This window comes from Petaurus breviceps, unplaced genomic scaffold (genome assembly GCF_028583685.1).
Source record: "Petaurus breviceps papuanus isolate PSGF00001 unplaced genomic scaffold, PetGlider_PUasm1.0 90903, whole genome shotgun sequence".
NCBI lineage: Eukaryota > Metazoa > Chordata > Mammalia > Diprotodontia > Petauridae > Petaurus > Petaurus breviceps.
The window spans coordinates 6,226,701-6,254,234 of NW_027187376.1; the positions used below are offsets into that span (position 1 = coordinate 6,226,701).

The 27,534-nt window shown below is 36.8% G+C and overlaps 1 protein-coding gene across 1 annotated transcript in view; it reads right to left on the minus strand.

Moving 5' to 3' along the window:
* The window catches only part of LOC138151664 (sperm-associated antigen 16 protein-like), a 100,115-nt gene that overhangs the window by 34,068 nt on the left and 38,513 nt on the right, over positions 1 to 27,534 (minus strand). The window contains exon 5 of the mRNA XM_069075208.1: positions 14,451 to 14,558. Within this exon, the coding sequence (XP_068931309.1) occupies positions 14,451 to 14,558 (108 nt within the window). The remainder of the gene's footprint in view (positions 1 to 14,450; positions 14,559 to 27,534) is intronic.

Consider the following 27,534-nt stretch of genomic DNA (forward strand, 5'->3'; position numbering starts at 1 on the left):
GATTCACTCTTAATACTAGAGTCTTCCCTCTGCTGATTATCTCCAATTTAGTCTGTCTATAGCTTGTTTTTTCTTAGGTGGTTGCATATTGTCTCACCCACTGAACTGTGAGCTTCTTGAGAACAGGCATTATCATTTTCCTTTCTTTGTACTCCCAGCACCTGTCACACAGAACGTACTTAAAACTAATTGACCGGCTAAAATAATGCAAAACATCCTGAATAAGATCAACAATTACTCAAGAGTCTAGTCTATCACATGCAAAAAATACCTAAGCATATGAAGAATAACTAATATTTATAACCTACAGAGTCTGACATAAAAGCAATGAAAATGTAGAATTATTTTGGGTCCAGTATTAAAGGAGCAGAAAAGTAGGCAGTTACTTTTTGGAAAATGTGAACTTCTTTTAGTGATCTCAATATGCTCCCTGAAAAGAGGCCTCTCTTTTAATACTAGTATTTTTACAGTGATAGCATAGGGCCATGAATGATAAAATACTTTAATACCTGAAAATGTGAAGTTAATGATCAGACAAAAAGCAAGAGAGATTTGAGGGGTGTGTACAGGCTGCAGCACATTTTCAACAAGGAATTATGAGAAGATGGCGCAGAAGATATCACCAAAGAAATATCTGCTTAAAAAGAGCCAAGGATAACCAACAGACAGTATACATACTTGATAAGCTTCCTAGCACTGTCAAAAGAACTCAGAGATTACTTCCAGCATACTGAATGGACTTCCTGTGAAGAATGTTTGGGAAAGCATAGATGAGAGTTGAAGAAGATAGGCATAAATGGTAGATATAATATGTTTCACTTGGGGAAAAATAAATTATAATCATGAAATCACATATCAATTGGCATAGAAGGATATTAGAAGGCATATACATTGTATGTTGACTATCCATTTGATTTTTTCTTTCACAGGTTTCATGGTAAAGGTAGTGTTTTTAATAATAGCAATGTATTTCAACTACTTTGTGCTAGGCACTGGAGTTATAAATATACTAGGGAACATAATTTCTAAACACAAGGAGATTACAGTTTAATAAGAGAGGGAAGATAGAAGAATAGCATGATAAAATTTCTCAGAGTTAGATTTAGAGTCAAGAGGGACCTGGATGTTAATCCTGCCTCTGACACTCAGCAGCTATGTGACTATAGGAAAATCACACTATCTCTGAGTATCCATCCTTCATCTATAAAATGAGGACAACAAAACTAGTAACTATATCACAGGTAGCTGTGAAAATAAAATAATATTCAATCCAATCCAATCTGATTAAATTTGAAGTACTTAATAACCAATTATTATATATACACTGGAGATTAAAAAAATAAAAATCAAAACATCTTTGACCTCAAGAGATCTATTTTATACCATGGAGGTACAACACAGATAAAAATGAAACACACATGCATGCATACATGTACACATGTATGATTAAGTATAATGTAATTCTAGGAGAAGCACTAAGAACTCGAGAATCAGGAAAAGCCTTATCTAGGATGTAGCCCATAAGCCTCAGCCTTGACAGGAAATAGGAATTCTAAAAGGTATAGAGGAATGAAAGACTTGTTTACTCTGATCAATACAAAGATCCAAAACAACTCAAGAGAAACAACTGATAAACTCAGTGAAAAATGAAGTGTGATTTTCTTATTTGCTTTATTTTTTCTATATGGCTAATATGGGAGTATGTTTTCTGTGATTTCAAATATATAATTGATATCATTTTGCTAGCTTCTCAATGGGTGAGGAAGGGGTAGAAGGGACAGAGAGAATTTGGAATTCAAAATTTAAAAAGAAAATAATGTTGAAAAAATTGAAAAATTAAAGGCATTGGTGAAGAGGGAGATCATATTCTAGGTTCAAGAGACAATCTTATGCAAAGAAATGAGGGGGAAAATTGAATGTCGTGTACAAAGAATAGCAAACTGACTAATTTAAGTGTATCAGAGTACAGGAAGAGAAGAGGGAAACAATCTGGAAAGATAAACTGGAAATAAAAGATGAAGAGGTTTAAGTGACAAATTAAAGGAGTTTGTATTTTATACTAAAAGCATGAGGAGGTGACTGAATATTCTTAATCAGGTACAGGGGTAATATGGTCAGAGCTTAAATAATGTCAACTTGGCATTTGTGTAGTAGATGAACTGACAGTGGGAATGTGGGAAACAAAGGAATTCTGTTTCCATAGGATTAAAGCTCCTCCCAGCTTTGAATGATAGCAGAAAGTAAGTCAGAGGACACTGGTTCTAATCAGAGCTGTGAAATCACAGAACCAGGCTTCTGATCCGGTAAAAGGTCAGATGCTTGTATGAATGCTTAATGAGCTCTTTGAGGGAGACATGAAGTGGGAGGTTCAGGATGCTGCATCTAGTCAATGGGGGAGAGGGGCCAAGAATTCAAATTGGGAACAGCATAAAAACCCTGGCATTTTTCTGAGCAAACTCTCTCTCCATTCTGGAGGGCTCGATTCAATAGGAATGTAGAATAATTGGCTAAAATAAAATGAGAGCTTTCCTGGCTTCGCACCTAGTATTTTTCTTTGTTTAAAGTAAGCATGTTTCTCATAGGAAGAACAATTATAGCTGTTGCAATAATGAGTTCACAAAGGTCTGAACTAAGGCGGTGGCCACATAAATGAAGAGAGAAATGGGTAAGGGAAAAGTTATAGAGAAAGAAGCAAGACTCAACAATTAATTACACATGGGGATCAAGGGGGAATGAAGAGTCAAGAATATTACTCAACAGGTAGAAGCTGGATATCTAAAACATTGATGACATCCTTCACAGAAAAAGCTTACAGGATAAAGGTCTACGATAAATTATAGAGGCCATAAGAAACAGGTATTCTCCTTAGATATTCAATCATAAAGATTCTCGGGAAATGTCCTGACAATGTGGCAAAAGTTTGTATTTCTGTAATAGTGTGTTGATACCAGACCATAACCCTATGCATGGTATAAGAAGGTAATCAGTGCTAAACATAGCCTCTCAAGACTTCATACAGATACATCTATGTACATTTTTTGCTACCCCAGGCTACAGAAATTGTTTTGCACTAGTTCAAAAGTGTTCACTCAGTCTGAACACCAAGAAGCACAAGTCAGGATCACTGAAGACTTGGCAGCTACCACAAGAAAGGGAAGAGAGCTCAGAATAAGATATTCCAAAAGACACAATACAAAGTCTTTCAAACAAGAATAACTTGTCTGGCAGAACCAAGTATAACCCTTAAGGGAAAAAATTTAACAATAAAGAAATACAGTAGAGGATTTCCAAGGATTCCAAAAAAAAAAAAAAGACCTCAACTGAGTAAACACTTTGAAATAGAAACACAGGAGTCAATAGATACAAATCAAGGTATACAAATCTGATCATTTTGAAGGGATTATTTGAGAAGGAATTGTTTACACGCTAATAGGGAGAGAAAAAGGAAGGTTACCCAGAGAACCCTAATGTCTTAAAGGGTAGTAGAGAAAGTAGAGAGGCAAAGTTTTGGGGTACTTTTATTCTTTTTTTCAATCTTGGGAGAAGAAAGAAAAGGAAAGAACAGAACAGAAAAACTGGGGAGGAAAGGAGAAAGGAGGAGAGGGAAATCAGTATCTCATGTAATGGGAATGAGGAGATGAAGAAAATGCAAACATGAAAGAAGGTTTAGGGGAACAGGTTTCACTTTCATCTGAAGCAAAGAAAGCTTTAACATACAGCTACAAACACACATACACATATGCACAAAAAATATAGTGTAGATATAGATCAAATTCAAGAGGACAGGAAGAGGGGAGAAGGCAGAAGTGGGGTGAGGGGGTGGGGGGGGAGAGTGTCAGTCAGTCAGTAGTTATAAAGCATTTATTAAGTAGCTACTACTACATGCCAGGCAGCATGCTAAGCAGTGGGGATGCAAAGCAAAGAAAGGCAAAAAGCAATCCCTGATCTCAAGGAGCTTAGAATCTGAGAAGAAAGACAATACCCAAACAACTATTCACAAAGAAGATATATACATGACAACCTGGAAATAATCAGCAAAGGGAAGGAACTAGCATTAAGAAGTACCAGAGAAGACTTCCTGTAAAAGGTGAGATATTAGCAATACTTTTAGAAGTCAGGGGGACGGCTAGGTGGCACAGTCAATAGAGCACTAGCCCTGGAGTCAGGAGGGCCTGAGTTCAAATCTGGCCTCAAACACTTAACACTCATTAGTCGTGTGACCTTGGGCAAGTCACTTAAGCCCAATTGCCCCTCCAACAAAAGGCAAAAAAAAAAAGAAGTCAGGGAATTCAGAAGGTGGAGACAATTTGAGACATAGGGAACAGTCAGTGAAAATTCCTGGAGTCAGGAGACAGTGTCTTATGTGAGGAACAAGGAAGCTAGTAGTACAGGATCACAGAGTACAATGGTGGGGGAAAGGAAAGCAAGGTGTTAGACAATCAGAAAGGTAAGAGGGAACCAGGTTATAGAGCATTTTGAAAGCCAAGAAAACTTTTATATTTGATCCCGGAGGTGACAGAGAACTAATGGAGCTTTACTGAACTGGGTGAGTCATTTGGTCAGATTTATGCTTTAGGATAATCAGTATGACAGGTGAATGAAAGATAGACTGGAGGGAGGAGAGATGAGGCAGGGAGAGCAATCAGAAGGCTATTGCAGTAGTCCAGGCAAAAGGTCATGAGGACATGCCAGAGGGTGGGGAGAGTGTCAAGGAGAGAAGAAGGTGTAAACAAGGCATAGCATGAAGGTAAAATCAATAGAACTTGCCACCAGACTGAATATAGGGAATGGGATTGAAAAAAAAGAGGATAATTTAGGCTGTGAGACTAGGTCACTAGAAGATGGTGGTACCAACAATAACAGGGAAGATCAGAAGAGGGGCATGAATTAGGAAGGAAAACAATGAGTTCAGTTTTGGACAGGCTGAGTTTAAGAGGTCTATGAGGCATCCAGTCTAAGATGGTCATTATCCAGCGATTTAAATTCAGAGATTTAAAACAGAGAGCAAGATAAGTAATGGATCAGTCATAAGCAAAACAAACTACAGTATCATAGGAAGAAAGAAGGGCAGATTAAAAAGAAGGGAAGGGGGGGGGGGTGGAGTTAAGATGGTGGAGTAAAAGCAGGACCTCCACACGGCTCTGTCTTCCACCTTCCCCAATTCGTGTAAAAGGGGACTCTGAACAAACTTTGGAGCTGCAGAACCCACAAAATGACACAGAGAAGCTAACTTCCCACTAAGGACAGCCCAGCAGGAGTAGGCCAGCATTGCACTCTGGGAGCCGGAGGTTTTAGCCCCAGGGTGGGCTTGACCAGCTGCCTGCAGAGGGACTCCAGATCACTAGCTGCTGTAGCCATTTCCAGAATTATCAACACATAGATGCTAAGGACAAAGTGAGAGGTCAGTTCACTGTGGACTTTGGGACCCAGTAGTTGGGAGTGCGTGGCTTTTGCCCCTAGGGCGAGAAGCCACTGACACAGGGCACAGCCAGCCAGCGCTACATTACAGCTTCAGCTCCTGGCCTGCAGAGTGTAAGGGGACCAAGCACCAGTCTGAGGGGTAATCACTCTTGCTTTAACCTGCTTGGATCTGGATTGCATTCTAGTGTGGAGGTCCTGGGGTTTGTGTCCAGCTTTCCAGAGCATGTGGAGACCTCATAGAGGGCACCCATAAAATAACTTCAGCAGCTGAGAAAACCCCAGCGTTTGGGATGAAAGCTCCCCTGTCTGGTGGCAGAGTCCTACTGTGGCAAAAATCCCAGGGGTCAAGTGACTGAGGGGCGAAATGACCAGGCAAGGGAAACAAAGCAGGGCAGAAGATTCCAACATTAGACTCCTATTTTGGGCACAAAAAGGAGCAAAGCATGGAACAGGAAGAAGACAGTGAAGTCAGAACTCCTGCACCAAAAGCTTCAAGGAAAATATGAGCTGGTTACAGACCACAGAGGACCTTAAGAAGCAGATAAGAGAAATGGAGGAAAAATTTGGAAGAGATATGAGAACAATGCAAGAAAATTATGAAATGAGAGTCAACAGCCTGACTGAGGAAAATCACAGATTAAAAAATAGACTAACTCAAATGGCAAAAGAGGCTCAAAAAGGCAATGAGGAGAAGAATGCCTTAAAAAGCCGAATTTGCCAGATGGAAAAAGAATCTCAAAAGCTCACTGAAGAGAATCATTGCTTCAGAATTAGACTGGACCAAATGGAAGCTAATGACTTTATGAGAAATCAAGATGCAGTCAAACAGATCCAAACAAATGAAAGAATAGAAGGCAATGTGAAATATCTCATAGGTAAAACCACTGACCTGGAAAATAAATCCAGAACAGATAATTTAAAAATTATTGGACTACCTGAAAGCCATGATCAAAGTAAGAACCTAGAAATCATTCTCCAGGAAGTTCTCAAAGAAAACTGCCCTGATGTTTTAAAACCAGAGGGCAAAATAGAGGTTGAAAGAATCCACTGATCACCTCCTGAAAAAAAAAAGATCCCAAAAAGAAAACTCTTAGGAATATTTTAGCCAGGTTCCAGAATTCCCAGATTAAGGAAAGAATATTACAAGCAGCCAGGAAGAAACAATTTGAATATTGTGGAAACACAATCAGGATAACCCAGGATCTGGCAGCTTCTACACTGAGGGATTGAAGGGCTTGGAATGTGATATTCCGGAGGTCAAAGGAGCTGGGATTAAAACCAAGAATCACCTACCCAGCAAAACTGAGTATCATGTTTCAGGGGAAAATATGGTTATTCAGTGGAATAGAGGACTTTCAAGCATTCTTGATGAAAAAACCAGAGTTGAATAGAAAATTTGACACTCAGATACAAGAAGCAAGAGAAGCATGAGAAGGTAAACAGGGAAAAGAAATCATACGGAACTTATCAAAGTTGAACTATTAACATTCCTACATGGAAAAACAATAATTGTAACTGATGAAACTTTTCTCAGTATGAAAATAGTTGAAGGTAATAGAAATATATGTCTATATATGAGGTTATATGGGCATATGAATACATATGTGAATGTGTGTATATATGTTTACAGGTAAACATAGATAGAGGGCACAGGACCAATTTAATAGGAAGGGATGATACTTAAAAGCTGAAATTAAGAGGTGAGAGAGGAATATAATGAGAGGAGATGGGGAGAGACAGAATGAGGTAAACTATCTCATATAGAAGAGGCAAGGGAAAATGGTTACAATGGAGGGGAAGAATAGGAAGGCAAAAGGGAATGGGTCAACCTTATTCTCACTGAATTTGGCTCAGGGAGGGAATGAAATACACACTAAATAGGGTATCTCACCCTCCAGTACAGTAGCGGGGGAAGGGTATGAGAGGGGGGATGGTGAAAGGGAGGGCAGGCTGGGGGGGAAGGAAGTTGGAAGCACCTACTTTTGAAAAGGGATGGGATCAAAGTAGATAATAGAACAAGTGGGATTTGGGATAGGAGGGAGGGAAATATAGTCAGTCTTTTACAATATATCTACTATGTTAATGTTTTGCATTATTTACACATATACACACAAATTGCAGGAAAACAGAGAACCACGTTAGCATTTTAGAATAATTTGTGATGATAGATATCTCGTAAATACTGGATGGAAACAGAAGAGAGTTCACATATTCTCATGTGCACATAGAACCTTTATAAAAACTGATCAAATATTGGGACAAAATCCCTCACAAACAAATGAAAAAAAAACTAGACATATAGTTTACTAACCATAATGCAACAAAAATTATATTCAATAAAGGTCCTTTGAAGAAAGAAATAAAAATAATTGGAGGCTAACTTAATCCTTAAAGCCAATAGGTAAATTTAAAAACAATTTTAAATTTAGTTAGAGAAAATGATAATAATGAGATGAATGCTACCATCTAAAAGATGTTGCTAAATCAGTCCTTAGGGAAAATTTTACATAGCTAAATATTTTCATCAGCAAAACAGAGCAAAAACAATTCAATCAACTAGTTAAGCAGCTGATGAAACCTGAAAAGCAACAAATTATAAACCTTCATCTAAATTCCTAAGTAGAAATTCTGAAAATCGAGAAGAAAGTAATACAGTTGAAAGCCAAAAACTATTAAGTGTGTAAAACAGCTGAAAATTTTTAAGATTTATAAAATAGCTAGCTAGCTACTTACTCATTTTAAAATTGGGAGAAAACCAAATTGTTCATATCAAAATGAAAAATAATTAACAAGAATAAAAGAAACTATAAAGTATTAAAAAAAAACCCTCTTTTGCCCAGTTATATGCCAACCCAAATCATTTACATACAATGTAAAATTTACATACTGTAAAAATACAAAATATAAAAATCAAAAGAAGTAGACTATGCCCTATTATCAGGAAAAGAAACTAAACAAACTATAAATGAATTCCAAAGGGAAAACATTCAATACTGTATGGATTTATAAGTGAATTTTCTTTTTAAAAATTCAAAGAAAAACTAATCCCAACATCTAATAAACTGTTTGCCAAAACAGGAAAAGAAGGAACCATTTCAAACTTTATTACTTTGATGCCTAAATCCAAGAGACAAAGGCAGAGAAAAAATCTATAGTATCAATATTCCTAATGAACATTGATACCAAAATATTAGATAAAATGTTAGCCCATAGGCAACAACACATTTAAAAGATTATATACTACAATCACTCATTATACACTACAATCCTGGATTTATACCAGGAATGCAGGGTTGGTTCAATAGAAGAAAGACTTACAAACAGTGCATACCATATTAATAATGGAAACAACAAAAATCACAGAATTATATCAACAGATACTGAAAGGCTTTTAACAAAACCCAACTATCATTTCTGTTAAAAATCTAGAAATCAAAGGAATAAATAATTTTTCCTTAATGTGGTAAGTAATATCTCTCTACAGCAGTATATTTAATTGAGCAAGGTTGGGGGCCTTTCCAGTTCAGGGATAAAACAAGGATACTCATCATCACCACCATTATTTAATACTGTGGTAAAAATGATAGATTCAGCAATAAAACAATAAAAGAAATTGAAGGAATAACCATAGGCAAAGAGGAAACAAAACTATTGCTTTTGCAAATGACATGACCCTGCATCTAGAGAAAACTAGAGTCAATCAAAAATTAATTGAAATAATAAATTCAGCAAAGTTGCAGTATATAAAATCAATTCACACAAATAATCAGTATTTACTGCATGCTACCAACCAAATCCAGCAAAAAGAGATAGAAATAGAAATAAATAAAGGACTTATAAAATATGTAGGATTCCATCTACCAGGGCACACTTAGGAACTATATGAATGTAACTACTAAACACTTTATAGAAATAAAGGCAGACTGAAATCACTCCAGAAGTCCTAATTCCTCTCAGGAAAAGAAAAAAAAAACTTTTAAAGACTTTAACTTTGATCAATGCAAGGGTCAACTAAGATTCTAGAGGAATAAAGAGGATGCCTTTTCCTATCCTACTGACAGAGAAGAATGGGACTCAACATATAGACTAAAACATACATGTTCAGGTATAGGCAATGAGGAGGTTCACTTTGGTTGGCTACATATGGTTGGTAAAAGGGTTTTTTTTTTTCCATTGGGAGACAGGAGAAAACGGATAAGGAAAGGAAGGGAAAAAGGAAGGAAGGGGAGGGAAGGGCCAATAAGGCATCTTTTTTCTAAATCAAAAAAGAAAAGGTCAGACAGAAAAAGAACAGCAGATTAGTTTTAATAACTAAATCTTCATTGTGTCTGGTGTTTCAGACATTTTGAAAAAAATAAAATTAATAAATAATACATACATATATTTGTTTTATTTTTTTGGAGGGCAATTGGGGTTAAGTAACTTGCCCAAGGGCACAAGGCTAATTGTGTGTGTGTGTGTGTGTGTGTGTGTGTGTGTGTGTGTGTGTTAAGTATCTGAGGCCAGATCTGAACTCAGGTCCTCCTGACTACGTGGCTGGCGCTCTACTCACTGCACCACCTAGCTGCCCCTGTACATATATATTTATTTAAAGAAGCAATGGTTTTATATTTGGGTTTGCTATCAAGAACTCTATCCAGTAAATAAGAATCTTCTCTATGAAATCCTAGTGTCCCAGGAAAAAACAAGGCGTTGACTGCACCAATGGAGAACTACCTCACACTACACAGTTTAAAAGTTAGGTTTTCTACTAGTCTATGTCCAGAGAACAGGTAAGGCAGTAAAAAGATGATACATTAAAACCACCTAGAGAGCACAAAGGCACTAGTTAGCTTCACCAGTGAAGTTGAAGAGAGGAACAAGGGAGAGGTGAGGAACTGGGCCCCAAAAAGAGCCTCTCCATCCCAGGTTTGACCATGAGCCATATGTGGATAATCTCAGTGAAGATGCTGATGAAGAGGATGCAACATGTAGGTGAACTCTTAATGGTTATGTATACCTATCCAAGACTTTCCTGACCTGAAGGAAACATCTGCCCAGAAAAATTCAGAGGAGAGAATCCCTTTCCTGACTGATATGCCACCTGTGGAGGGCCTAGGGAACATGTAATAAGCATAGACAGGGAACATAAATTATGTACAGAGCCTAAATTTCTAGGGACTAGAGACAAGTCCATTCAGCCTGGGACCTAACACAATATCTGTTAAAATAGCAAGTGCTTAAAATAAATGTTTTTTGATTACTAACATCCACATACCCAGAACTTAGACTGTAGACAAATGGGCCTGAAAATACCAACTTACCCACAAAAGGTATGAAAACCAAACATGCAGTGATGACATCAAGTCACTGCAAAATTTCCAGAACTATCTGGCCAGTGACCAGGATGATAGATGTCACAGTTGGTATGCCAGGCAAGTTTGTTACTTGGGGTAGTCAGGCAATGGCAACTAACAGGGTATATATAAGGTGCATTTTGTATGTAGTCCTAACATGCCAAGCTATGTCGTATTGTGACAGCAAGCACCCTAGCATACCCAGGATGGCTGCTAGCACAGGTTCTTTGATCTGCTTTTCTAAAGGAAAGCAACTCAAAAACGGTTAACAATCTTACTTTAATCAAACATTTATCATTTACCTAGTTCAGGAGAAGAAGTCAGCACCCTGAACTTCAGAGAAAATACAAATAAAAGTTACAAGCAGACAAAAATACAGAGAAAATAACAATTCAACAGACAGAGTTTCTAGCTGTCTGACCACATACATACAGTTAGTTACCAGAGAGAGAAGCTAGATTTTCAAAGCTGGGGAGCTCAATGGCTGCCCAGAGTCTCATCTGGCCAAATCGCACAACTCTTCCCAAAGTGAGCCCCAAAGCAAAACCTTGCCTCAGGGAGCATAGATAGCCTTCTCCAGGATCAGAGAACATCACAACCAGTGGTAACCCACTGCCTAATTAAAAAGTAACAAGGTATGGGCATTTCCTGAAAAAGAAGCCTCCCTCAAAGCAAGCTTTTCCTGTTGGGCTCTGCTCTACCCTTCAGCAAATTCCTCCCACCACAGGCTCCATGTAACCACATTCAGCTTATTAGGGGGTAGAGTATATTTTCAAATCAGGGAAGGTCCTGAAATTCACTTAGGCTTATTAAAGGGCAGGGAAGATCTTCAAATTCCCTTACCATGAACCTTCATGAATCTATATATTTATTCTTCTGTATGCAATTCTAATATCAATCAACCAACTAACAAGCATTTATTAAGTGCCTGCTATACGCAAGGTGGGCCTAATAGAGTAAAGAGACAGAGAGCTGGCCTCAAAGCCAGGAAAACTACATTTCATGTTATGCCTCTGACACAATACTTAAAAAATACTTAAACTCTCCATATTCTAGGCAACTAAAATTACAAGCTGAAAATAAAAATTTGTTGACCTGCACTGGTAGAGGGAATTCCTCACCCCAGAATTCCCTCTACAATGAAATCACAGGTTGATTCCTATGCCTGTTCCTGCTCTTGGCCAAGCACTCAGCTTGGCAGTATAGGTACTATTTACATCCATGTGGCCTCTCTATCTCAGATAATTTGCTAGAGATTGTAGGAGTCATTTGATAGTCATATGATGCTAAACAAGTATACTTAGTACTTGTGTGACCTTGAGTCGATCTTCAATCAACTTCATTTTCCTCATCTCTAAAACGAGAGAATGAGAATTAGATGGCCTCTGAGGGCCTTTCTAACTACAGATCTATAATTTTATAATTCTTTGTTCTTACATTTACTGGCACGGAGGTGGCGCAGTAGATTGAGCACCAGACCTGGAGTCAGAACCTGTGTTCAAATCTGGCTTCTGACACTTGCTAGCTATGTGACCCTAGGCAAGTCATTTAACCCTGTTTGCCTCAATTCCTCATCTGTGAAGTGCACTGAAGAAAGAAGGGGCAAACCACTCTAGTAACTTTGCCAAGAAAACCCCAAATGGGGTCACTGAGTGTCAGACATTACTAAAATGATGCAATAACAAATACCTATAGCTAGTATATACTTAAGCAGTATAATTTCTGGCAAACGCACAATTAAGAAACAATGTAATAAGCTATGAATCAACACAACCTTTTTGGGGGGATGGCTGTTCCTTTCCTGTCACTTTGCATAGACTCAAAGAAGGGTAGGTATAGGGTGTGTATAGATTGAGTACAGAACATGCTGAAAATAGAAAAACCTACATTTCTCATGAGGTCCTGGCCCCAATGAACAGGTGCTAATTCAAAGAGAACAGAGACTCACTTAACTAGAGAACTATTGCTTCTTTGGGACTGGGTTTGATTTGCTGAGAGGAGAGAATATGAAGAAGTAGGAGGATGCCATGGGGTCAGTGAGAATGCAGATGATGACAATCATGAACCTGGAAGTGGCAGCAGTCAATGTTTAGCTCTTGGGTCAGAGGTAGAACAATTCCTAAATGAGCAGAAGAGAACTAGGATAAGGTGCAGAGTCCAGCAGCTGTTCTGAGAAGGTGTAAAATGGTACAGACACTGCATGCAGTTAAGTTTCCAATCCATCACTCCTGTTACAAAGAGACTAGACTAGTCCTTCCCCTACCAGAATAATGAGTTTGGGGAAGGGTTGAAGAAAGAAAAGTATTCTGTGAGAAAGGGAAGTGAGATGTTCTCAATGGAATGTGTGTCTTGATTACGACTGAAAATGAATTCTAAATCTAAAGGTGAATTAATTTGCTAACAGGCATGGAACTGAATATCCTAGACACAAACTAACTTTAGAGTTATCTGGATGGGAACAAAATAAATCACCACAATGTGAATTCAGACTGTTAGAGGAAAGATGATGGCAAAACAGATTGTACTTGAAAGTAGTAACCAATTTGTGGAAAATGTATAAAAGAAAAACAGAGCAGAACTACCATAATTCTTGCTATGGCTCACTCTAGTAATGCTAAACTCTTACTAGGATTCTACTATGCAAACAGGAATCTGATATGATGGCAGCACAGAAATTGTCCTCCATCAACCAAGAACAAGCCTGGTCAACTCCAAAAGAATGGCTCATGCCTTACTCTAAAAAGGTCCATTGTTCTCATTATTGGGAGTCAGGGGTAAAAAAGACTATAAATTTATAAAATCCCTTAATGTCTCATATAAAGCAAAATCTACTGAAAATACTACCACCACCACCCCCAAAAATACTGATTCATACATACATAAGGGACACCTCAATGAGATATTATAAATACTACAATTTCCATATATAGAGTATTCTTATAAATGCTTTAGTGGATGGAGCACTGGACTTGGAATAAGGAAGACCTGAGTTCAAATTTAACCTCAAATACTTAATAGCTGTGTGACCCTGGGCAAGTCACTCATCTTTAAAATAGGGACAATTAATTATAGCACCTACTTCACTGGTTTGATAAAGGGATTAAATGAGATAATGTACATAGAGCACTTTTCAAACCTTTAAGTATTATATAAATATTAGCCATTTTAATATTTATATAATTTATATATTTATATAATTTTATATAATATATAACATAATTTATATAATTTTATCTAATTTATATAAATATATAATATATAATATTAGCCATTTATATAAAAATAGCTCTCAGTCAATTCAGAAAAAATAAATTTCTAGTATGTTTTAAAATACTTCTCACTAAAAGAAAAAATATAACTTTATAAGTCAAAGTGGTAAAAAAAAACTTTCAACCAATAAATAGTACCATCTTTGTGTTCTATACAAGTTTATATATTGGTGGTGACTCTTTTTAGAACCAAGGGCTTTTCTACAATGTTTACACAATTAAAAAAAAAACACTTGCTTATAATGTCATTTTTCTTCTAATGAGGTTTATAGAACAATTACAGTATTCTGACAACTAAACTAATCAGTTTCTGTCTTGAACCTTAAGCTATAATCAAGTTATTAAAACGTACACCATTTATATTCACTTAACAAGAACTGAATTTTAAAAACAATGAAATATGTTATAAACAATAGTGACTTACCCTTTGAGATCACTAATAAGACTATTCTTTTCCTGTACTATCCGTTTGTGGTGCATTCGATGGAAATCACGTTCTTTCTGAGCTTTCAATAAATCTTCTCTGGCTTTTCTGTAAACAAAAATATGACAAAAAATCTACTGTTCAATTGCTTATGGTGCATTCCTGAAAAAAGAATACTAACAAAATAACAAGTAATTTAATAACTGCTAGTAGTTTTAAACCCCAAACTGTACATTATTCAAAATTCTATGCACAATTATTTCCTAAATAAGTCTCAGTGATGGTCCATTATCATCATCATAATTAATAATTTTGAAAGGAGCAGAAATATGTGCTCATGAAACCACGAATCCCAAAAATATTTCTCCCAGATTATATTTAATGTTCATTTAATATTCATTGAGGAAATGACAGAAATCTAGCATATAAATATTGCTATGAAGCCTCTTCCGTAATATAAAAAGATATTAATCATATGTATATATATATCACTTTAAATATTGCAAAGCACTAAATCCCTTGACTGAGACTAAGAAGACTCTCAATGAGAATTTTCTTATCAATGGATTTAATGAATATAATCCTTACAAAAAAAGAAAAATATTTTCTTTAAATCTCAACTTTGATTCATTTAAAAACACACTTGATTAATGAATTTTGGTTTGTCTTATGTAAAATGTAAAACATTTACATTACAAACAATATTTATAGGGCTCGATTATTATTATGATTAATAAGAGTCATCATATTGTTATTGCTAACAACAACCAACAAATCAACTAACACTTAAGTGTCTATCATATGCCAGGCTCTAAGATTATGAAGACAAGAATAAAACAATTCTTTTTCTCAAGTAGTTTACATTCCATAGAGTAATACAACATGTAAACATTATTAGTTTATACAAAAATAGACAAATATATTGAAGGCAATTTCAGAGGAGATACAAGCAGCAGGGTAAATAAGAAAGGCCTTATGAAAGTGACGCTTCAGCTGAGCTTTTCCAGAAATAAATCCACTGTAAATAAACTTATTTAGCCATTTATGTCAGAGTTCAAATTATTAGCAATAAATAAAACTTTTCAAGCTTAATAGCATTTAGGCATAAAATGAGAGATAATATGCTATAGTACATTAAGAGTTTTTCTTACTCTAGAAAACTTGGGTTCAAGACCTACTATTGCTTGGGTTCAAGACACTCCAGCAATATGACCATAGGAAGGTCACACTGAGAAACTGCAAGAAGTGCAAACTAAGAGGAAGTACATTACCAATGTGACAGGCAGCTTGTGCAGAGACAGTTATGGGAGATGGAATGGCTGACTGAGAGCAGCAAAGAGGTCAGTTTGATACTGAGAAGTATGCAAAGAGGAAAAAGTATTTCTATAAATAAAGTATTTACAAATTATCAATTTAATTCTTTGAAGCTATATCTTAAAATTTATTTCTACTTATTTGTAGAGATTAAAAACACAAATTTTTTGAAGTTACTATATTTTTGTACTATTAAATTTTTTTTTCAGAAGCTTGAATTGATACTGTTTGTTTTCACAACTGCTGACTTTTTGGTAAAATAATTTAAATGTATTTATGGTGATGCTTCTCCCATTTTGAACCCTCCAATGCCTTTTTAATAAAAAAAGTACCTAAAAATAAATATAAAGAATACAGTTCTTTATATGTGCTCACTTTAAATCTATGATGAAGATTCTAGAATATTCAAAGGAACTAATTCAAACCAAACCAATATAGCATTCCTGCTCATCTAGAGTAAGATGAACCTAAATGTTAGATTTTTTTTTTGCATGGGGTTGATCATGTAATCACTTTCAAGTATATCTGTCTACTTTACTTTTTAGCAACATCATCAAATAATATTTGCAGGAATCAATGTATCCATACATGGTTGTGCCAAATAATGCAAATAAGTCACGCTTTCTTATTTTTATGCTATTAATATATATATATAACCCAAAATATAATTTTTCATAAGCAGATGATTCATAGTTAGAGCCACTAAGTAGGGCAGTGGATAGGGTGTTGGGCTTAGAGTCAGGAAAACATGAGTTCAAATTTGGCCTCAGACACTTACTGTCACTTAACCTGGTTTGCCTTAGTCCTTTCATCTGTGAAATGAGGTGGAGAAGGAAATGGCAAACTACTCCAGTATCTTTGCCAAGAATACTCTAGACAGGGTCATGAAGAGTCAGCCATGGTTAAATAATTTAACAACAAGAGATGTCAGAATTTCATATACTTTCAACTAACAATAAATAAGCAAGATACCAGTATAATACATGTGTATGTGTATGATACTGTCAAATTCTTATACACTAGTATGATATATGCATTAATACAAGGCACTATTAAATTCTTTAGCTCACTGATTTGTTGGACTGACTACAAGTATCTAAAAAGTTGTATCTGTCAACATATGACATATAAGGAATATCAAAGTATTCTTAGAATGGACGTCATTTTAAATGATGACCACCGCCAATCCATTATAAATGAACTGATCTAGCCATTTATTATAGAGTTCAAATTATTAATCATGAATAAAAAATTATGCAAGCTCAACTACATTTAAGTGAAAAAGTGAGAGGCAGTGTGGTATAGTGGATTCAAAGACCTAAGTTCAAGACCTGTCGGTCTCTGACATATTCCAGCTGTGGCACTTAACATCTCAGTGTCTCCCAAGCAACTCTCTATAACCACAAGTTACAGACAAGTTACCGATCTGAATCAATGAAGGGAGTTTACACATTAATATTAAACTAATGAAATCATATGTTTGAAACAAAAACATCATTCGTAGTACAGCATCATTGCCCAATTTTGCTCCATATTTGAAATTATTCCAGAGTAATCTTTAAAATAAATCAAAGGAACTTTAGGAATTTTGAGTACTTACCAAGTAATAGCTTACCAGACTGTTTTATGTTGGTGACTGTGACAAATTAAAATTGATAATGGTATTTTTTTAATGCTTCAAATGGAGTTAGCACATTATCCTCTCACCATTAGAAAAAAGACAGTACAATGCAACTATGTCCAGGGAAAATACCTTCTTAATTTAACAAGCAATTACCTAAACACTAAAGCATAATTTGATGGCTCTCATTATTATATTAGTTTCCACAGCTATGCATGTTTCTAAAAGTCATTAAATTAAACAGACCTTTGGAGAAGCTAGGTACTATTTGACCTTTTATAGAAGTGAATTTCATAAGTGAAATATAGACTCCTTTAAAATGCACTTCCTTTTACTTCTTCAAAATTTATTATCATTTAATTTTGGTTTTCTTCCTATTATCTTATTCTAGCAGAGGCTAGCATAAAATATTTTATCATTTTACAAGATACTACTTTTTCTTTCCTAGTTAATACTTGTTCCTTTGATTTCCTCCTGAATGATATTTCTAATTACCTTTACTATCTTTCAATAAACCTTTTACATTGTCTGCTATATTTCCCTTAACTGAAAATAATGAAAATGAACTATAACAACTTAAATATTGGTGGATTATAGTAGATTATATTATATGCTATCTGTTTAAGTTCCATAAGGTTGATGCAAGCCAAAGGTTCTTTTATGTATCTATTATATAGGCCAAAAGTGGTCATAGGTGATCTAAAAACTCTTATAACACTGACTAAAAAACAGAATTACGAGGGGCCACTTACTTCCGAAGTATGCTTACTTTCATAAACAAATATAATTCTACTGACCCACCATCTGCAAAGGTACTACTCACTCTGAATTGTTTTTCAAGTTGTGCAGTGACTCATGATTCGCTTATATTCTCATCTGCTCCAAATGGATAGTTGTTCAAAGGATAGGGATATTTTCAAAAGAAAAGTTATGGACTATTAAAAGCCATTTGAAAGACTGCTCCAAATCACTAATTGATGATAGAAATGAAAAACTAAAGATTCACTTCACACGGAGAAAAGTGGCAACTGGACAGAAATAGTCAATGTTGGAGGAGTTTGAAAAAGATGAGCACACTAATTAATACACTGGAATAAGGGACTAACTGGTCCAGTCATTTTGGAAAGCAATTTTGAATTATGTGAAGAAAGTGGCTAAAATATCCATATCTTCCAAGAAGGGCAAATATAGAAGAGCGAGCCCAATATCCACCAAAATATGACCACACTTTTTTTGTGGTAGTCAAAAATGAGAAATGAAGTTGATGTCCATTGATGGGGGAATGGCTAAATAAATTATGACATTTAAATATAATGGGATATTATTTCTCCAAAAAATAGAATATGAAGAATACACAGAACCAAAGGAAGATTTATTATGAACTGATGCAAAGAGAAACCGATCCAAGAAAACAATACATAACTATAACCATGTAAATGTTAAGCACAATAGAAATCAAAACAATGTTATGTAATTATAATGACTAATTTTGTCCTGAAAGAAGAGATATGAAATGTATGTCCTTCCCTCTATTTCAAGGAGTAAGGGACTAGATGTGGATCGATACACATACCATCAAATTGACTGATGTTTAAATTGGTTTATTTTTTTCTAAACTGTTTTCATTCTTTTGTATTCTCTGTTCTTCTCCTAGTATATAAACAATTCCTTCATTGTCCTTTCTAATTGATCAAAAGTGAGTGCTTTTCTACATTTGATTCCTACACTGACATTTCAAAGTTTCTAATCAGGACTTTTCATGAAACAATGCTTGGAAATTCACTATTTCATTTGTAATCCTTTATTTTTCCTCTGTAGGATTGTGTTATTTTGCCAGGGAAGTTATTTTTATTTGTAACACGTCATACTTATTTTGCCTTTGTAATTTCATGTCTCAAACTCTTCTCTTATTTACTGTGCAGTGTAAAGTCTTATATGATACTGACAGTGGCTTCTTGGTATTTGAACTCTTTCTTTATTGTTGCCTGCATTACACTGGGTGTTGTAATGGTAATGAGAATCTGAAGACCTTCCTTGCTTTGAAAAAATACCCTCCCCCTAATAGGCTGAATGTAATCACATGGAGTCTGTGGTGGGAGGAGTTTGCTGAAAGGTGGAGCAGGGCCCACAGGAAGCTGTGAGTCACAGCAGGCTAGACAGTTGGAGGAGAGGACACTCCCAACAGAGACAGTCTTCTGAGTAAATATTGGTCCTGTATTTTTTGTGGGAAGGCTAAAAGATGGTATGGCTCTTTGTGCTGTTATGGATTATTAAATTCTTCGTTACTAAGATGGAATCACTCTACTGGTTTGGGGATTCAATTTTCTGGTATCTGGATAAATGTTTTGCTTCTGTCTTCTATATGGAGAGTCTGTTATATTTTGTGATCTAGCACCATGCAGGTATATTTATAATGACTGTGGGCATTGTGAATGTTACACTGGTGTCACAGGTGTCCAGTGATTGGGGAATAGCTTTAAAAAATTGTAGTTATTTCCATTATTTGTTAATTAGTTTCATTATTTTTCCAGTTAATAGTTCCAGTTAATTAGTTTCATTATTTTCATAATGGAATAATATTTCATGACAATAACAAGGAATTCAGAGAAACAAGGGAGGGCATTGTATGAAATAGTACACAGCAAAGAAAACAGAACTAGGAAAACTACCACAAAAAATGGAAATGAAAACAACACTAAAGAAACCAGAATTATTATTCAACTCTATGACCAGATTTGTTTCCAGACGACCAAGGACTATGAATATGCTTCCTTTTGGAAAAAAAGAAAGTCAATACTTTGTACTTTTTGACTACTTTGTGTCATTTTCAATTTATTCTGAATACACTTTTGTATATGTTGAATAACCAAACAAAATGTAAGCTTTTTGAGAATAAGGTTTTGCATTTTTTTCCTTTGTATCTGCAGTGCTTAGCCCATTCAGTGCCCAGCAATAAAGTACTAGACTTGGAGTCAGGAAGCCTTGAATTCAAATTCTGAGAGCGTGTCATTTAACCTCTCTCGGGCTAAATTTCTTCATCTGCACAATGAAGGAGCTAGACTAATGGCCTCTAAAGTCCCTTTCAGCTTTCAATCTAAGATCATATAATCCTATTAACACAGTTTATGTAAGCTTACCTAGTAAATTGCTTATTGATTCAACCACAGGTGTGTAACACTGCTTATGGTGTCAGAAATGCATACATCTCTTGTCTCCACTTTTTATCTACTCATTTCTCAGCCTCTTTTAATCTGGCTTCTGACACCATCATTCAAAAGAAACTTCTCTTTCCAAGGTTATCAATAATCTCTTAAATGCTAAATCCAATTGATGGTTCCTATGTCTTCTTCTTGACCTCTGTGGAGTTCTTCACAATGGTGGCCACCTCCTCCTCCATTACCTAGTTTTCATGAACCTGCTGTCTTCCACAAAATGCCCGGCTACTCTTTCTCAGTCCCCTTTGAGGACTATCATCCACGCCCCATAGTGGGCAAAAACGTTTGAGCCCTGTGTTGGTCGCCCTCCTCTCCTCACTATATTCTCTCTTGATGTCCTCATCAGTATCCGTAAGTTCATAGGGACTTCCCAATCTACATGTCCATTGTTCATCTCTCCCTCAAGCTCCATTTCCAAATGAGTAACTGCTAGACAGGCATCTCAAATTCAATATATCCAAAATGGAAGTCATTATTATTATCCTGAAATCTACTTCTCTTCCTAACTGCCTCATCATCTTGAAAAAGCATAACCTGAAAAACATACAAAGTGTCCACAAAAATGTAAATAAAAGGAATGAATGATAAAATGAATTGAACATTGTCATTATAATGACTAAGAACAGTTCTAGAGAAGAAATAAGAAAATATATATCCTTTCACTGGAGAAGAGGGAAAATCTATATGTAGAAGGCTATCAATGTGTTAGCAGGCTTTAATAAACTTTTTTTGGGGGGGAGGCAGAGTTTCTTTTAATCTTCATTGCAAGGGAAGGCTTGTAGGTACCATAGAGAAAAAGTAAATTTAGAAATATATATGACATAATAAAAGGCATTAATTAAAATATTTTACAAGTAAATTAATACCACCACGAATTAAAAGATGGGGGGGGGGAAGAGACAAACAGAGAAAGACAGAGATGACCTCACCAAATTTTATGTTTGCTCTATGCCAAGAGAGTTAATAGAAAATTCAGCCTTTTGATTATGGTCCAGTTCCTCTTGGAATTTTCTACTATATTGATTCCTGTTTCTTCATTCCCCCTAAAACCCATCTCCTCAGACCCTTGGTTTTCATAAACCTCCCTTTTCATAAACCTCTTTAACCTCAGCATTTTTCCTTCACTTCTCTCCTTTTATTACTTCATATTTCTTTCTCCTAGACTACCAGCTGTCAATGATAAAGTCATTCATTCTAGTAATATGAAATGTTCTCAAAGTGATATTTTGCCCTCTAACATGATAATCCCTTGCACACGTTTACTAGATAAACTAGGCTTTAGTGACTGGTCGCTGGAAATGCATAGAATTATATTTATTCTTGTCAAATGTGTGACATAATGGAAAAAGCACTCCTTGGACATGGAGTAAGAGGAACTGGTTTTTAATCTTATTTCTTCTACTTGTGATTTGTATGATACAATGTTACAGGGGCTGTGCTTGTTTGGAGTGAGGAGCAAATGGATTCCTAGGGCTGTCATGGAGGGTTGGGCTGCCATCCCCATGCAGGGCTGAGGAAAAGGTAGCATCATGGCCACTCCTGGAGCCTTTTTTTCTTCTTTCTGTTACCAACATCACCTAGATCTTCCTTCCTCTTTTCTTGGGCAGTTCCATTCAAAGACAGGTAAATTGAGATGGTTCTTTAAGGGATGGTCATTTGGCTTTTGCTACCAGAAATATAAGGTACCTGGTTGGGAGACGGTGGTCAGCAGAGATCAGAGAGTAATGCCTGAGTGAAATGCCCATAGGAAACTTTTATTTTCCCCTGATTTAACAATGTGGTAGCTATAGAAGCAAATGGAAACAGTATTTACACCTTTTCAACTTTAAAAGGCATATTTTTAAAAATTTAATATTAGCAAAGTTGTTTTTATTGTATTTTATTATCCCCAAATGCCTCATTGTATTTCAAACTCTAAACCTGAATCATGGGACTAACCTAGCTTAAATCTGATCTAGAATATCTGGCACAATCCACAGGGATTATTTTGTAATGGTTCTGTATTTAAATTCTGTTTTTAAGTATGGAAAAGGAGTTGTCAAGATATAGACCATCAGAGCTAAAACCCCACCCTTTACAAGAAGTCTTTCCTATTTTCCCTTAATGCTAGTGATTACCCTTCATTTATCATATATATAGTTTGTACATACCTGCTTACATGTTGCCTCCAATATCAGACTGTGAACTCACTACAAACTGGGCCTATTTTTTGCCTTTTTGTTTTATCTCCCCAGTACTTAGCACAGTGCTTTGTACATAACAGATAATAAATGTTCCTTGACTTGTCTAATATCCTGTAGCTGGAGAATTGTTTGAGATACATTTGAGAGTTCTTTCAGTTGAAGATGGAGAAAGTTCCAATTCACCCTGTGGGATTAAAGAGATAAATGCTTGAAGAACTTAATAGGGAAAATTTAAAATATTACCTGGCTCTTATTGACAGCTTTGGAAAAGCTGCATTTCCAAGACAGAGTGAAGATCAACTGTCCTTTTGTATTAGGCAATTAGAGACAGAAGTGAAGGAACTTTTGTCCTTTAAGGACAACACCTCAAAGGTAGATGAAAGATTAAAAGATTGGATAGACTAAATATGTGAAAAGAAAAAAAAAACTAATAAAGGTGAGGACTGATACGCTAAAAGTGAAAGGTAAGATCTCAGCCTCACTTTCTCTAGAAGATGTGTTAAACCCAGTCAAGATTAGAACTATAAGGGAGGAAACCAGGAGCAAGGTTAATCATAAGTGAGAACTATAGCATTGGGTAAGAGAGCCTTGGCCTCGCCTATTAATACTCTCACCAAGATATAACTTCACAGGGAGTAACTTCAATAGGAAGCAGAGTGAAAGTGTCAGAGAACTTGGGTAGTTGAGAAGAAATACAGGCCAAAAGAAGTTAAGTGACTTACCCAGGGTCACATATCTAGTAAGGATCCAAGGCTGGATTTGAACTCAAGCCTTCCTGATTCCAGGCCTAGTACTCTGGGCACTATGGTGCCACCAACAGTGGCTAATGGACTTATAATCTAATGGGGCAAATGTAAAGTATTTGTCAATTGCAGGGTTTTATTGCCTGGAAAAGATTAGAGTTGATTTCCTTTTACAAAGTCAGCTGAATCAATAGGAGGCTTCAGAGATTGCCTTTTGTACTCTTTAGGTCCATAAAAGTGTTTTGTAGACCTCATAAAGATGAATCTCTTCCATAGTTCAGAGTAGAAGAAAGCAAGGGAAAAGGAAATTTTTAAAAGAGATGAGTTTGGAAAACTGGATTGATGTCTTCTTACTCAAATACCCACAACTTGTGACCAACCTTCTTTGAGTATAATTAGAACCTGCTTTGTGGGCATAGCCCTAACTGAGCCTATTGGCCTTCTTGTTATACCAGTATGTAGGTCTGTTCAGATCAATTCCATGCAGGAACTGTCCAGGCAAAGAGGGTTGTCCACACTTAGGTATGGTGAAAAGCACAATAGGAGGAAGTCCAACGTCTGCTGCCATGTTGGATGGGCAGAGTGTGATGGTATTCTTTCACAAGTTCTTTTGGCTGTGGCTCTTGAAACACAGAATACACTAAATACAGGGGTGGGGAACCTGTAGCCTTGAGGCCACATGTGGCCCTCTAGATCCTCAAGTGTGGTCCTTTGACTGAATCCAAGCTTCATACAACAAGAGGCCACATGTGGCCTCACCTGCAGGTCCCCACCCCTGCTAAGAAGCTAATGACTGGGGATATTAGCAAAATTTGATCAGGACATTAGGTAAAGGGCAATAAGGTTCCTATAAGTCTCTATTTCATCTAGTCATTCCCCTGATTTTGGTTGTTCAGAGCCATTCAATATTGACATTAGAGTGACTATGGGAATAAGTTCCCATAGAGTGACGAGCCAAGTTCCCCAAAAGCTCAGACTTTTGACTGTAAGACTAGTAAGGCAAAAGAGACCATATGTAAGTCTCGGTGGCCTGGAAAGTAGGAGGGGATTCCAAACATCTGAGGGACTGCTAGATACCAAAAGGACTGTTATTATTATCATACCAGGAAGTCCTCAATGGCTTCATTGGAGGAACCCCAGTTTCCATTAGAAGTTGCAGGGGGAGGCAGAATCAAGATGGTGGAATAGAAACAGGTCTTCCACTGGGCTCCGGCTTCCACCACCCCCAATTCATGTAAAAGTGACTCTGAACAAACTTTGGAGCTACAGAACCCACAAAATGACGCAGAGAAGCTAAACTCCTGCTGAGGACAGCCTGGCAGCCCAGCAGGAAAGGGCCAGCACAGCGCTCTGGGAGCCGAGCCCAGCCCCCTGCAAGCCGTAGGTTTTAGCCTCAAGGAGAGCCTGACCAGTCACTGGTTGCAGGGACTTCCGATCACCAGCAGCTGTGGCAGTTTCCAGAATTATCAACACAAAGATGCCAAGGACAAAGTGAGAGGTCAGTGCAGTGTGGACTTTGTGATCTAATAGTTGTGAGTGCAGTCGGCTTTTACACCCATGGAGCGAGAAGCAGCTGAGGTGCCCTGGTCATGCAGCCAGAGACACGTGGCAGCTTCAGCTCCTGGCCTGCAGAATGTAGGGGGACCCAGCAACCAGTCTGAGGAGTAATCAGTCTTGCTTTAACCTGCATGGATATGGATCACTGTATAGGGTGGAGGCCCTGGAGTGTGTGACCAGCTTGCCAGAGTGTGTGGAGACTTCAGAGAGGGCACCCAATTAATACCTTCGGCAGCTGAGAAAAACCCAGTGTTTGGTAGTAAGCTCCCCTGTCTGGTGGCAGAATCCTACTGTGGCAAAAATCCCAAAAGTCAAGTAACTGAGTGGCAACATGAGCAGGCAAAGGAAGCAAAACAAACAGAGCAACCCAACTTTACACTCCTATTTTGGGACAAAAAGGATCAAAGCATGGAACAGGAGGAAGACAGTGAAGTCAGAGCTCCAGCACCAAAAGCTTCAAAGAAAAATATGAGCTGGTTACAGGCCATACAGGACCTTAAGAAGGATTTTGAAAAGCAAATAAGAGAAGTGAAGGAAAAATTGGGAAGAGAAATGAGAACAATGCAAGAAAACTATGAAATTAGAGTCAATAACCTGACTGAAGAAAATAGACTAACTCAAATGGCAAAAGAGGCTCAAAAAGGCAATGAAGAGAAGAATGCCTTAAAAAGCCGAATTTACCAGATGGAAAAAGAATCTCAAAAGCTCACTGAGGAGAATCATTCCTTCAGAATTAGATTGGAGCAAATGGAAGCTAATGACTTTATAAGAAATCAAGATGGTATTAAACAGATCCAAACACATGAAAGAATAGAAGGCAAGGTGAAATATCTCATTGGAAAAACCACTGACCTGGAAAATAGATGCAGGAGAGATAATTTAAAAATTATTAGACTACCTGAAAGCCATGATCAAAGAAAGAACCTAGAAATCATCCTCCAAGAAATTCTCAAGAAAAACTGCCCTGATGTTTTAGAACCAGAGGGCAAAACAGAGCTTGAAAGAATCCACTGATCACCTCCTGAAAAAGATCCCAAAAAGAAAACTCCTAGGAATATTACAGCCAGGTTCCGAAATTCCCAGATCTAGGAGAGAATATTACAACCAACCAGGAAGAAGCAATTTGAATATTGTGGAAACACAATCAGGATAACCCAGGATCTGGCAGCTTCTACACTGAGGGATCAAAGGGCTTGGAATATGATATTCCAGAGGGCAAAGGAGCTGGGATTAAAACCAAGAATCACCTACCCAGCAAAACTGAATATCATGTTTCAGGGAAAAATATGGTCATTCAGTAGAATAGAGGATTTTCAAGCATTCTTGATGAAAAAACCAGAGTTGAATAGAAAATTTGACATTGAGATACAAGAAGCAAGAGAAGCATGAGAAGGTAAACAGGGAAAAGAAACCATAAGGAACTTATCAAAGTTGAACTATTAACATTCCTACATGGAAAAACGATAATTGTAACTGATGAAACTTCTCAGTATGAAAATAGTTGAAGGTAATATATATCGGAGGCTATACAGTCCTATGATTACGTATGTGAATGTGTGTATTTATGTTTACAGGTAAACATAGATAGAGGGAACAGGACCAATTTAATAGGAAGGGATGATACTTAAAAGGTGAAATTAAGAGGTGAGAGGAATATAATGAGAGGAGATGGGGAGAGACAGAATGGGGTAAACTATCTCGTAAAGAAGAGGCAAGGGAAAATGGTTACAATGGAGGGGAAGAATAGAAAGTCAAAAGGGAATGGGTCAACCTTATTCCCATTGAATTTGGCTTGAGGAGGGAATGAAATACACACTAAATAGGGTATCTCACCCTCCAGGAGAGTAGGGGGGGGGAAGGGGATGAGATGGGGGATGATGGAAGGGAGGGCAGGCTGGGGGGGAGGGAAGTTGGAAGCACCCACTTTTTTTTTTTTAAAGCAATCAGGGTTAAGTAACTTGCTCAAGGTTACACGGCCAGTTATTTCTGGGTGTGGTGCTGAGTATCTGAGCCCAGATTTGATCCAGGTCATCCCGACACTGGAGCCGGTGCTCTTACTTGCTGTGCTACCTAGCTGCCCCGAAAGCACCCACTTTTGAAAAGGGACGGGATCAAAGTATAGAATAGAACTAGTGGAAGGTGGAATAGGAGGGAGGGAAATATAGTCAGTCTTTTACAATATATCAACTATGTTAATGTTTTGCATAAGCTACACAAGTACAACCTATACTGAACTGCTTATCTTTCCAGTAAGAGCGGGTGACAGGGGAGGAGGGGAACGAATCTGGAATTCAAAGTTTTTAAATTAAATGTTTAAATATATATATACATATACATATATTATTAATAATACTATTTTACATATAATTGGGAAATAAGATATACAGGCACTTGGGCAGAGATCCACCATGCCCTACTGAAAAGTTAAAGGGGGTATGAGAGAAGATATGG